A 13,090-nucleotide genomic window follows, 5' to 3' on the forward strand; every position below is an offset into this window, starting at 1 on the left:
AATCCGTTAAACTCCAACAGAAATAAAAAATAAATAAAACTTGCCACCATTAGGCTAAAAGTTTATCAAATACTCATTTTTGTTTCTGTTTTAGGAAGAGAATGTTAGTTCGGCCACCAACCAATCGTCCTATGTTCATGGGAGATATCATTCCAGTCCCCGATTTATATGGACCCAGATTCAACTACTTCGAAGTTGGGGAACTGAGATATGATCGATTACCTATTGCAGTCATGGCCCAAAGGATTGGGGAGCTGGACGAGAGACAACGGCTTCGCAGAAACAGTAACGCCACAAACCCAATTGATCCTCTCTTGCCGGTATGATTCAAGGTTTAAGAGGCTTGGGTTGCGAGACAAGTCTCACAACTTCAGCCAAACTGTTGTGTTTTAGTTTAGGTTCAACATTCACCGAAAACAAGGTCACAACTTTATAAACTTGTGTTTAGAGGTCTTTCTAAAATCTCAAATATTGGATTGGTTTATTCCGAACCAAGTCTGTAATGCAAAATCTGTATTCTGTGTCTAGTTTCCAAACGTAGTGTCACAACCACAATGTTTTAGTGATGGTTGTTCAGAGTCGCGTTGAATTGAGACTGAACATTTGAAAATTTCCATGCTAAATATGCGAGTAGCTTTTTCATGGCACCGAATTTTATACAATTTAGTATGAAAATATGGTATCTGTAGAGCAGCGCTTTCTAGGTACATTTCAAATAGAATACTGGGAAGCAAAACTCAAACTGTAATACTATTATGACTAACAGCTTTAACACTAGTATGAAGCAGTACCAGTATGAATGAGAGGTCTCAGAAATGTGATACCAGTATGAAAAGGGATTGTTCTGCTAGTATGAAAAGGGACTGTGATGCTAATATGTCTCGCGACTGTGATGCCTGTATGAATCTCGACTGTAAATCTAGTATGAGACGGGCACTGGACTGTGATGCTAGTATCACTTGGGGATTGTAATGCAATTAGGACTCGGGACTGTGATGCTAGTATGACTCGGGGTATGTGATGCTAGTATGAGACGGGAAAGTAATGCTAGTATTACTTGGGGTATGTGATGCTAGTAAGAGACGGGAAAGTAATACTACGATGCTAGTATGACTCAGGACTTTGATGATAGTATAACTAGGGACTACGATGCTAGTATGACTCGCGACTGCGATGCTAGTATGACTTGGGACAGCGATGCTAGTATGGCTCGGGACTGCGATGCTAGTACCAGGTATGACTCGGGACTGTAATGCTAGTATTACTCGGGACTGCGATGCTAGTATGACTTGGGACTGTTATGTTAGTATGACTCGGGGCACTATTGCTAGTTTTTATTTGAACTATGATGCTAGTATGACTCGGGACTGTAATGCTAGTACATATTACTCGGGACTGTGATGCTAGTATGACTAGGGACTGCTATGTTAGTATGACTCGGGGCACTATTGCTAGTTTTTACTGGGACTATGATGCTAGTATGACTCGGGACTGCGATGCTAGTATGAGTCAGGACTACGATGCTAGTATGACTCGGGACTGCGATGCTAGTATGACTCGGGACTGCGATGCTAGTATGACTCGGGACTGCGATGCTTGTATGACTCGGGACTGTACTGCTTATATGACTCGAGACTGCGATGCTAGTATGACTCGGGTCGGCGATGCTAGTATGACTCGGGGCTATAATGCTAGTATGACTCGGGGCTGTAAGGCTAGTATGACTCGGAACTACGATTCTAGTATGACTCGGGACTGCGATGCTAGTACGACTCGGGACTGCGATGCTAGTACGACTCGGGACTGCGATGCTAGTATGACTCGGGACTGCGATGCTAGTATGACTCGAGACTAAAATGCTAGTATGACACGGGACTGTAATGCTAGTATAACTAGGGCTTGTAATGCTAGTATGACTCGGGACTGTGATTCTAGTATGACTCGGGACTGTAATGCTAGTATAACTCGTGTTTGTAATGCTTGTATGACTCGGGACTGCGATGCTAGTATGATTCGGGACTAAAATGCTAGTATGACCCGGGACTGCGATGCTAGTATGACTCGGAACTGTAATGCTAGTATGACTCGGGCTTGTAATGCTAGTATGACTAGGGACTGCGATGCTAGTATGACTCGGGCTATAATGCTAGTATGACTCGGGACTGTAATGCAAGTACGACTCTGGACTACGATGCTTGTATGATTCTGCACTACGATGCTAGTATGACTCGGGACGTTGATGCTAGTACGACTCGGGACTGCGATGCTAGTATGACTCGGGACTGTAATGCTAGTATGACATGGGCTTGTAATGCAAGTATGACTCGGGACTGCGATGCTAGTATGGGTCGTGCATGTAATGCTAGTATGACTCGGGCTTGCAACGCTAGTATGACTCGGGACTGTAATGCTATTATAACTCGGGCTTGTAATGCTAGTATGACTCGGGACTACGATGCCAGTATGACTCGAGACTGCGATGCTAGTACGACTCGGGACTGCGATGCTAGTAATGACTCGGGACTGTAATGCTAATATAACTAGGGCTTGTAATGCTAGTATGACTCGGGACTACAATGCCAGTATGACTCGAGACTGCGATGCTAGTACGACTCGAGACTGCGATGCTTGTATGACTCGGGACTGAAATGCTAGTATGACTAGGGACTACGATGCTTGTATGATTCGGGACTACGATACTAGTATGACTCGGGACTGCGATGCTAGTACGACTCGGGACTGCGATGCTAGTATGACTCGGGAATAAAATGCTAGTATGACTCGGGACTACGATGCTAGTATAACTCGAACTTGTAATGCTAGTATGACTCGGGACTGTGATTCTAGTATGACTCGGGACTGTAATGCTAGTATAACTCGGGCTTGTAATGCTAGTATGACTCGGGACTGCGGTGCTAGTATGACTCGAGACTATAATGCTAGTATGATTCGGGACTGCTATGCTAGTATGACTCGGAACTGTAATGCTAGTATGACTCGGGCTTGTAATGCTAGTATGACTAGGGACTGCGATGCTAGTATGACTCGGGCTATAATGCTAGTATGACTCGGGACTGTAATGCAAGTACGACTCTGGACTACGATGCTTGTATGATTCTGCACTACGATGCTAGTATGACTCGGGACGTTGATGCTAGTACGACTCGGGACTGCGATGCTAGTATGACTCGGGACTGCGATGCTAGTATTACTCGGGAATTTGATGCTAGTATGACTCGGGACTTTGATGCTAATATGACTCTGGACTTTGATGCTAATATGACTCGGGACTTTGATGCTAATATGACTCGGGACTGTGGTGCTAATATGACTGGGGACTTTGATGCTAGTATGACTCGGGACTTGGACAGTAGTATGACTCGGGACTTTGACGCTAATATGCATCGGGAATTTGATGCTAATATGGCTCGGGACTTGGACACTAGTATGACTCGGGAATATGACGCTAGTATGACTCGGGACTTTGATGCCAATATGACTCGGGACTTTGATGCTAATGTGACTCGGGACTTTGATGCTAATATGACTCGGGACTTTGATGCTAATGTGATTCGGGACTTTGACGCTAGTATAACTCGGGACATTGACGCTAATATGACTCGGGACAATGATGCTAATATGACTCGGGACTTTGATGCTAATATGACTCGGGACTTTGACTTTAGTATAACTCGGGACATTGACGCTAATATGACTCGGGACAATGATGCTAATATGACTCGGGACTTTGATGATAGTATGACTCGGGACTTTGATGCTAATATGATTCGGGTCTTTGACGCTAGTATGACTTGGGACTTTGACGCTAGTATGACTCGGGACTGCGATGCTAATATGACTCGGGACTTTGATGCTAGTATGACTCGGGACTTTGATGCTTATATGACTCGGGACTTTGACGGTAATATGACTCGGGACTGCGATGCTAGTGTAACTCGGGACTGCGATGCTTGTATGACTCGGGACGGTAATGCTTATATGACTCGAGACTGCGATGCTAGTATGACTCGGGACTGCGATGCTAGTATGACCCGGGGCTATAATGCTAGTATGACTCGGGACTGTAAGGCTAGTATGACTCGGGACTACGATGCTAGTACGGCTTGGGACTGCGATGCTAGTATGACTCGGGACTGTAATGCTAGTACGACTCGGGACTACGATACTAGTATGACTCGGGACTGCGATGCTAGTACGACTCGGTACTGCGATGCTAGTATGACTCGGGAATAAAATCCTAGTATGACTCGGGACTGTAATGCTAGTATAACTCGAACTTGTAATGCTAGTATGACTCGGACTGCGATTCTAGTATGACTCGGACTGTAAGCTAGTATAACTCGGCTGTAAGTATATGACTCAGGACTGCGATGCTAGTATGACTCGGGACTTTGATGCTAATATGACTCTGGACTTTGATGCTAATATGACTCGGGACTTTAATGCTAATGTGACTCGGGACTTTGATGCTAATATGACTCGGGACTTTGATGCTAATATGACTCGGGACTTTGATGCTAATATGACTCGGGACTGTGGTGCTAATATGACTGAGGACTTTGATGCTAGTATGACTCGGGACTTGGACAGTAGTATGACTCGGGACTTTAACGCTAATATGCATCGGGAATTTCATGCTAATATGGCTCGGGACTTGGACACTAGTATGACTCGGGAATATGACGCTAGTATGACTCGGGACTTTGATGCCAATATGACTCGGGACTTTGATGCTAATATGATTCGGGACTTTGATGCTAATGTGACTCGGGACTTTGATGCTAATATGACTCGGGACTTTGATGCTAATATGACTCGGGACTTTGACGCTAGTATAACTCGGGACATTGACGCTAATATGACTCGGGACAATGATGCTAATATGACTCGGGACTTTGATGCTAATATGACTCGGGACTTTGACGCTAGTATAACTCGGGACATTGACGCTAATATGACTCGGGACAATGATGCTAATATGACTCGGGACTTTGATGATAGTATGACTCGGGACTTTGATGCTAATATGATTCGGGTCTTTGACGCTAGTATGACTTGGGACTTTGACGCTAGTATGACTCGGGACTGCGATGCTAATATGACTCGGGACTTTGATGCTAGTATGACTCGGGACTTTGATGCTTATATGACTCGGGACTTTGACGGTAATATGATTCGGGACTGCGATGCTAGTATAACTCGGGACTGCGATGCTTGTATGACTCGGGACGGTAATGCTTATATGACTCGAGACTGCGATGCTAGTATGACTCGGGACTGCGATGCTAGTATGACCCGGGGCTATAATGCTAGTATGACTCGGGACTGTAAGGCTAGTATGACTCGGGACTACGATGCTAGTACGACTCGGGACTGCGATGCTAGTATGACTCGGGACTGTAATGCTAGTACGACTCGGGACTACGATGCTTGTATGATTCGGGACTACGATACTAGTATGACTCGGGACTGCGATGCTAGTACGACTCGGTACTGCGATGCTAGTATGACTCGGGAATAAAATGCTAGTATGACTCGGGACTGTAATGCTAGTATAACTCGAACTTGTTATGCTAGTATGACTCGGGATTGCGATTCTAGTATGACTCGGGACTGTAATGCTAGTATAACTCGGGCTTGTAATGCTAATATGACTCAGGACTGCGATGCTAGTATGACGCGAGACTGAAATACTAGTATGACTCGGGACCTGCGATGCTAGTATGACTCGGAACTGTAATCCTAGTATGACTCGGGCTTGTAATGCTAGTATGACTCGGGACTACGATACTAGTATGACTCGGGACTGCGATGCTAGTACGACTCGGTACTGCGATGCTAGTATGACTCGGGAATAAAATGCTAGTATGACTCGGGACTGTAATGCTAGTATAACTCGAACTTGTAATGCTAGTATGACTCGGGACTGCGATTCTAGTATGACTCGGAACTGTAATGCTAGTATAACTCGGGCTTGTAATGCTAGTATGACTCAGGACTGCGATGCTAGTATGACTCGGGACTTTGATGCTAATATGACTCTGGACTTTGATGCTAATATGACTCGGGACTTTAATGCTAATGTGACTCGGGACTTTGATGCTAATATGACTCGGGACTTTGATGCTAATATGACTCGGGACTTTGATGCTAATATGACTCGGGACTGTGGTGCTAATATGACTGAGGACTTTGATGCTAGTATGACTCGGGACTTGGACAGTAGTATGACTCGGGACTTTAACGCTAATATGCATCGGGAATTTCATGCTAATATGGCTCGGGACTTGGACACTAGTATGACTCGGGAATATGACGCTAGTATGACTCGGGACTTTGATGCCAATATGACTCGGGACTTTGATGCTAATATGATTCGGGACTTTGATGCTAATGTGACTCGGGACTTTGATGCTAATATGACTCGGGACTTTGATGCTAATATGACTCGGGACTTTGACGCTAGTATAACTCGGGACATTGACGCTAATATGACTCGGGACAATGATGCTAATATGACTCGGGACTTTGATGCTAATATGACTCGGGACTTTGACGCTAGTATAACTCGGGACATTGACGCTAATATGACTCGGGACAATGATGCTAATATGACTCGGGACTTTGATGATAGTATGACTCGGGACTTTGATGCTAATATGATTCGGGTCTTTGACGCTAGTATGACTTGGGACTTTGACGCTAGTATGACTCGGGACTGCGATGCTAATATGACTCGGGACTTTGATGCTAGTATGACTCGGGACTTTGATGCTTATATGACTCGGGACTTTGACGGTAATATGATTCGGGACTGCGATGCTAGTATAACTCGGGACTGCGATGCTTGTATGACTCGGGACGGTAATGCTTATATGACTCGAGACTGCGATGCTAGTATGACTCGGGACTGCGATGCTAGTATGACCCGGGGCTATAATGCTAGTATGACTCGGGACTGTAAGGCTAGTATGACTCGGGACTACGATGCTAGTACGACTCGGACTGCGATGCTAGTATGACTCGGGACTGTATGCTATGACTCGGATACGATGCTTGATGACGGACCGATATAGATGACTCGGACTGCGATGCTAGTAACTCGTACTCGATGCTAGTATGACTCGGGATAAGCTAGTATGACTCGGGATGTAATGCTAGTATAACTCGATGTTATCTATACTGATGCATTCTAGTATGACTCGGGACTGTATGCTAGAACTCGGCTTAATGCTAGTATGCTCGGACTGCGGCTATACCCGCGATGAATCTAGTATGCTCGATGCGATCTTATGACTCGGAACTGTAATCCTAGTATGACTCGGGCTTGTAATGCTAGTATGACTCGGGACTGCGATGCTTATATGACTCGGGCTATAATGCTAGTATGACTCGGGGCTGTAATACTAGTACGACTCGGGACTACGATGCTTGTATGATTCTGGACTACGATGCTAGTATGACTCGGGACTGCGATGCTATTACTACTCGGGACTGCGATTCTAGTATGACTCGAGACTGCGATGCTAGTATGACTCGGGACTGTAATGCTAGTATGACACAGGCTTGTAATGCTAGTATGACTCGGGACTGCGATGCTAGTATGAGTAGTGACTGTAATGCTAGTCTGTCTCGGGCTTGTAATGCTAGTGTGACCCGGGACTGTAATACTGTTATAACTCGGGCTTGTAATGCTAGTATCACTTGGGACTGCGATGCTAGTATGACTCGGGACTAAAATGCTAGTAAGTCTCGGGACTGTAATGCAAAAGTATAACTCGGGACTGCGATGCTAGTATGACTCGGGACTGTCATGTTAGTATTACTCGGGAATGTAATGCTAATTTGACTCGGGACTGTAATGCTAGAATGACTCGGGACTACGATGCTAGTATTATTCGGGTCTGTAATGCTAGGATGACTCGGGACTGCGATGCTAGTATGACTCGGGACTGCGATGCTAGTATGATTCGGGACTACGATGCTAGTATGACTCGGGACTGTAATGCTAGTATATCTCGGGACAGCGATGCTTGTATGACTGGGGAATGTAATACTAGTATTACTCGGGACTACGATGCTTGTATGACTCGGAACTGTGATGTTATTATGGCTCGGTACTGTGATGCTAATACGAGCCTGGACTTTGACGCTAGTATGAATCGGGAATACGATGCTAGTATGACTCGGGACTTGGACTCTAGAACGACTCGGGACGTTGATGCTAGTATGACTCGGGACTGTGATGTTATTATGGCTCGGTACTGTGATGCTAATACGAACCTGGACTTTGACGCTAGTATGAATCGGGAATACGATGCTAGTTTGACTCGGGGCTTTGACGCTAGTATGACTCGAGACGTTGACGGTAGTATGACTCAGGACGTTGACGGTAGTATGACTCGGGACGTTGAAGCTAGTTTGACTCGGGCTTTGACGCTAGTATGACTCGGACTTTGACGCTAGTATAACTCGGGACTGTGATGTTAGTATGACTCGGCACTTTGATGCTAGTATGACTCGGGACTGTGATGCTAGTGTGATTCGGGACTTTGACTCTAGTATGACTCGGGAGGTTGATGCTAATATGACTCGAGACTGTGATGCTAATATGACTCGGGACTGTGATGCTAGTATTACTTTGGACTTCAACGCTAGTATGACTCGGGACTTTATGCTAGTATGACTCGGGACTTGAACTCTAGTACGACTCGGGACGTTGATGCTAGTATGACTCGGGACTTTGATGCTAGTATGACGCGGGACTTTGACACTAGTAAGACTCGGGACTGTGCTGCTAGTGTGACTCGGGACTTTGACGCTAGTATTACTCGCGACTGTGATGCTAATATGACTCGGGACATTAATGCTAGTATGGCTTGGGACTGTAATGCTAGTACAACTCGGGACTACGATGCTTGTATGATTCGGGACTACGATACTAGTATGACTCGGGACTGCGATGCTAGTACGTCTCGGGACTGCGATGCTAGTATGACTCGGGAATAAAATGCTGGTATGACTCGGGACTGTAATGCTAGTATAACTCGAACTTGTAATGCTAGTATGACTCGGAACTGCGATTCTGGTATGACTCGGGACAGTATTGCTAGTATAACTCGGGGGCTTGTAATGCTAGTATGACTCGGGACTGCGATGCTAGTATGACTCGAGACTAAAATGCTATTATGACTCGGGACTGCGATGCTAGTATGACTCGAGACTAAAATGCTATTATGACTCGGGACTGCGATGCTAGTATGACTCGAGACTAAAATGCTATTATGACTCGGGACTGCGATGCTAGTATGACTCGGAACTGTAATGCTAGTATGACTCGGGCTTGTAATGCTAGTATGACTCGGGACTGCGATGCTAGTATGACTAGGGCTATAATGCTAGTATGACTCGGGACTGTAATGCTAGTACGACTCGGGACTATGATGCTTGTATGATTCTGGACTACGATGCTAGTATGACTCGGGACTGCCATGCTATTACTACTCGGGACTGCGATGCTAGTATGACTCGGGACTGTAATGCTAGTATGACACGGGCTTGTAATGCTAGTATGACTCGGGACTGTAATATTAGTATGTCTCGGGCTTGTAATGCTAGTATGACTCGGGACTGTAATACTATTATAACTCGGGCTTGTAATGCTAGTATCACTCGGGACTGCGATGCTAGTATGACTAGGGACTAAAATGCTAGTATTTCTCGGGATTATAATGCAAGTATGACTCGGGACGGCGATGCTAGTATGACTCGGGACTGTAATGTTAATATGACTAGGGACTGTAGTGCTAGTATGACTCGGGACTGTAATGCTAGTATGACTCGGGACTTGAACTCTAGTACGAATCGGGACGTTGATGCTAGTATGACTCGATGCTAGTATGATTCGGGACTGTAATGCTAGGATGACTCGGGATAGCGATGCTAGTATGACTCGGGACTGCGATGCTAGTATGACTCGGGACTGCGATGCTAGTATGATTCGGGACTACGATGCTAGTATGACTCGGGACTGTAATGCTAGTATGTCTCGGGACTATGATGCTAGTATGACTCGGTACTGTGATGCTAATACGAGTCTGGACTTTGACGCTAGTATGAATCGGGAATACGATGCTAGTTTGACTCGGGGCTTTGACGTTAGTATGACTCGAGACATTGACGCTAGTATGACTCAGGACCTTGACGGTAGTATGACTCGGGACGTTGAAGCTAGTTTGACTCGGGCTTTGACGCTAGTATGACTCGGACTTTGACGCTAGTATAACTCGGGACTGTGATGTTAGTATGACTCGGCACTTTGATACTAGTATGACTCGGGACTGTGATGCTAGTGTGACTCGGGACTTTGACGCTAGTATGACTCGGGACTTTGATGCTAATATGACTCAAGACTGTGATGTTAATATGACTCGGGACTGTAATGCTAGTATTACTTGGGACTTCAACGCTAGTATGACTCGGGACTTTGATGCTAGTATGACTCCTGACTTGGACGCTAGTACGACTCGGGACGTTGATGCTAGTATGACTCGGGACTTTGATGCTAGTATGACTCGGGACTTGGACACTATTATGACTCGGGACTGTGCTGCTAGTGTGACTCGGGACTTTGACACTAGTATGTCTCGGGACTGTGATGCTAATATGACTCGGGACATTGATGCTAGTATGGCTCGGGACTTGGACACTAGTATGATTCGGGACTTTGATTCTAGTATGACTCGGGACTTGGACACTAGTATGACTCTGGACTTTGACGCTAGTATGACTCGGGAATTTGATGCTAGTATGACTCGGGACTTTGATGCTAATATGACTCGGGACTTTGACGGTAATATGACTCGGGACTTTGATGCTAGTATGACTCGGGACTTTGCTAATATGACTCGGGACTTTGATGCTAGTATGACTCGGGACTTTGATGATAATATGACTCGTGACTTTGACGCTAGTATGACTCGGGACTGTGATGCGATGGAAGGGCCGATGGTCTAGTGGTAACGCGCTTGACTGTCAATCCAGAGGTCCGGGTTTCGAATCCCGGTCCAGGCTTTGGAAATTTCTAAGATGCTCTTGAGTGTCTCCCACCTTACTTAGAGTCCTGTACTGGTTCTTCTCAGGAAAGATGGGTTCACGTGTATCGATGCTATACGCCGGGCAGGTTAAAGAACCAGACTGTCCATTCGCAAAGAGCTAGGCTAAGTTAAGGGGACAAGTCTGTATCTAAAAATCCTCTCTCTCTCTCTCTCTCTGTTCTTGGGGCTTTATCTAACTCTGTCCCTCTGGTCAGGTCGCTCTGTGTCTGTACTAATAGAGGATGAATTTCGCGCCCTATATGTAAAGCGCCTTTGAACGTGTTTATCATGAAAAGGGCGCTATATAAATCTGGTATAATAATAATGCTAGTATTACTCGGGACTTTGACGCTGGTATGACTCGGGACTTTGATGCTAGTATGACTCGAGACTTGGACGCTAGTATGACTCGGGACGTTGATGCTAGTATGACTAAGGACTTTGATGCTAGTATGACTCGGGACTAGTATGACTCGGGACTGTGATGCTAGTGTGACTCGGGACTTTGATGCTTGTATGACTCGGGACTTTGTTTCGTTTTCGTTTTTTGGTTTTAACGCCGTTTTTCAACAGTATTTCAGTCATGTAACGGCGGGCAGTTAACCTAACCAGTGTTCCTGGATTCTGTACCAGTACAAACCTGTTCTCCGCAAGTAACTGCCAACTTCCCCACATGAATTATCAGAGGTGGAGTACTAATGATTTCAGACAATGTCATTTATCAAATAGTCACGGAGAACATACGCCCCGCCCGAGGATCGAACTCGCGACCTCGCGATCCATAGACCAACGCTCTTACCTACTGAGCTAAGCGGGCGGGCTAGTGATGCTAATATGACTTGGGACTGTGATGCTAATATGACTCGGGACTGTGATGCTAGTATTACTCGGGACTTTGACGCTAGTATGACTCGGGACTTCGATGCTAGTATGACCCGGGACTTGGACACTAGTATGACTCGGGACTACGATGCTAGTATGACTCGGGACTATGACGCTAGTATGACTCTTGACGTTGATGCTAGTATGACTCGGGACTGTAATACTAGTAGGACTCTTGACTTTGACCTAGTGTGACTCGGAACTTTGATGCTAGTAATACTCGGGACTGTGATTCAAGTATTACTCGGGACCACGATGCTAGTATGACTCGGGACTGTGCTGCATGTGTGACTCTAGACTGCGTTGCTAATAAGACTCGGAACTGTAATGCTATGTGACTTGAGACTTTGATGCTAGTATAACTCGGGACTGTGATGCGAGCATGACTCCGAACTGGGATGCTATTAGGACTTTGAACTGTTATGCTAGTATGACTGTGACATTTTTAAACTGTAGATGATATCAAATTTATTTACCGCACAAGGTAATGTCTTCAACAAACACGATACACAAGATCAAAACGTCCATGTTATTTTTCAGAATATACGAATTAACGACAGAGAAATGAGTCAGCATTTTCCTAGGCGCACGAGTGTTCCCCGAAACGTGCGCAGAAGCGGAAGTAACCCTGACCAGCCGGACAATGTTGAGCGTCCATATGTTATCCCTTTGGATGATGACGAAGCAGATACATTCTTTGCTCCAAGCCGACTAAGTTTACAAATGTTGATGTAACTTGATTTTTATCTTACCTCTTTATTTGTGTTGAAAAGTCATCAACTTGTCTATTTTTCGGATAGAATTTTAATACTGGATTTATCAATTGTTTTGTTAATTTTTGTGCGCATTGAAAAACTCATCCTAGTAAAATACAGCCATTTGGAATTTCGAATAAATGTTTTAAGTACGAAAAATGAGTCGTTTTCATTTAAAAATATTAAAAAGAACGTCATTTCCCCTATGAATGAAACAGACCGCTTATAATTAATTTTGTTTGTCTGAAAGCTGTGTGACTTACAAAAGCTTTTGGCAAGCTCAAGTACGTACCACAATAAACATGCTAACTTCAATATTAGCACCATCAATCAAAG

At 45.1% G+C, this 13,090-nt stretch overlaps 1 protein-coding gene across 2 annotated transcripts in view; it reads left to right on the forward strand.

The window, feature by feature from the left end:
• Positions 1–12,913, forward strand: part of LOC123553284 (uncharacterized) — a 34,645-nt gene extending 21,732 nt beyond the window's left edge. For both annotated transcript variants that reach the window (XM_045343024.2, XM_045343023.2), the window contains exons 3-4: positions 95–320; positions 12,540–12,913. In XM_045343024.2, coding sequence (XP_045198959.1) covers positions 95–320; positions 12,540–12,734 — 421 coding nt within the window. In that variant the 3' untranslated portion in view covers positions 12,735–12,913. The remainder of the gene's footprint in view (positions 1–94; positions 321–12,539) is intronic.
• The last annotated feature ends 177 nt before the right edge of the window (positions 12,914–13,090 follow it).

The sequence above is a fragment of the Mercenaria mercenaria genome, chromosome 4, assembly GCF_021730395.1.
Source record: "Mercenaria mercenaria strain notata chromosome 4, MADL_Memer_1, whole genome shotgun sequence".
In the NCBI taxonomy this organism is placed as follows: domain Eukaryota; kingdom Metazoa; phylum Mollusca; class Bivalvia; order Venerida; family Veneridae; genus Mercenaria; species Mercenaria mercenaria.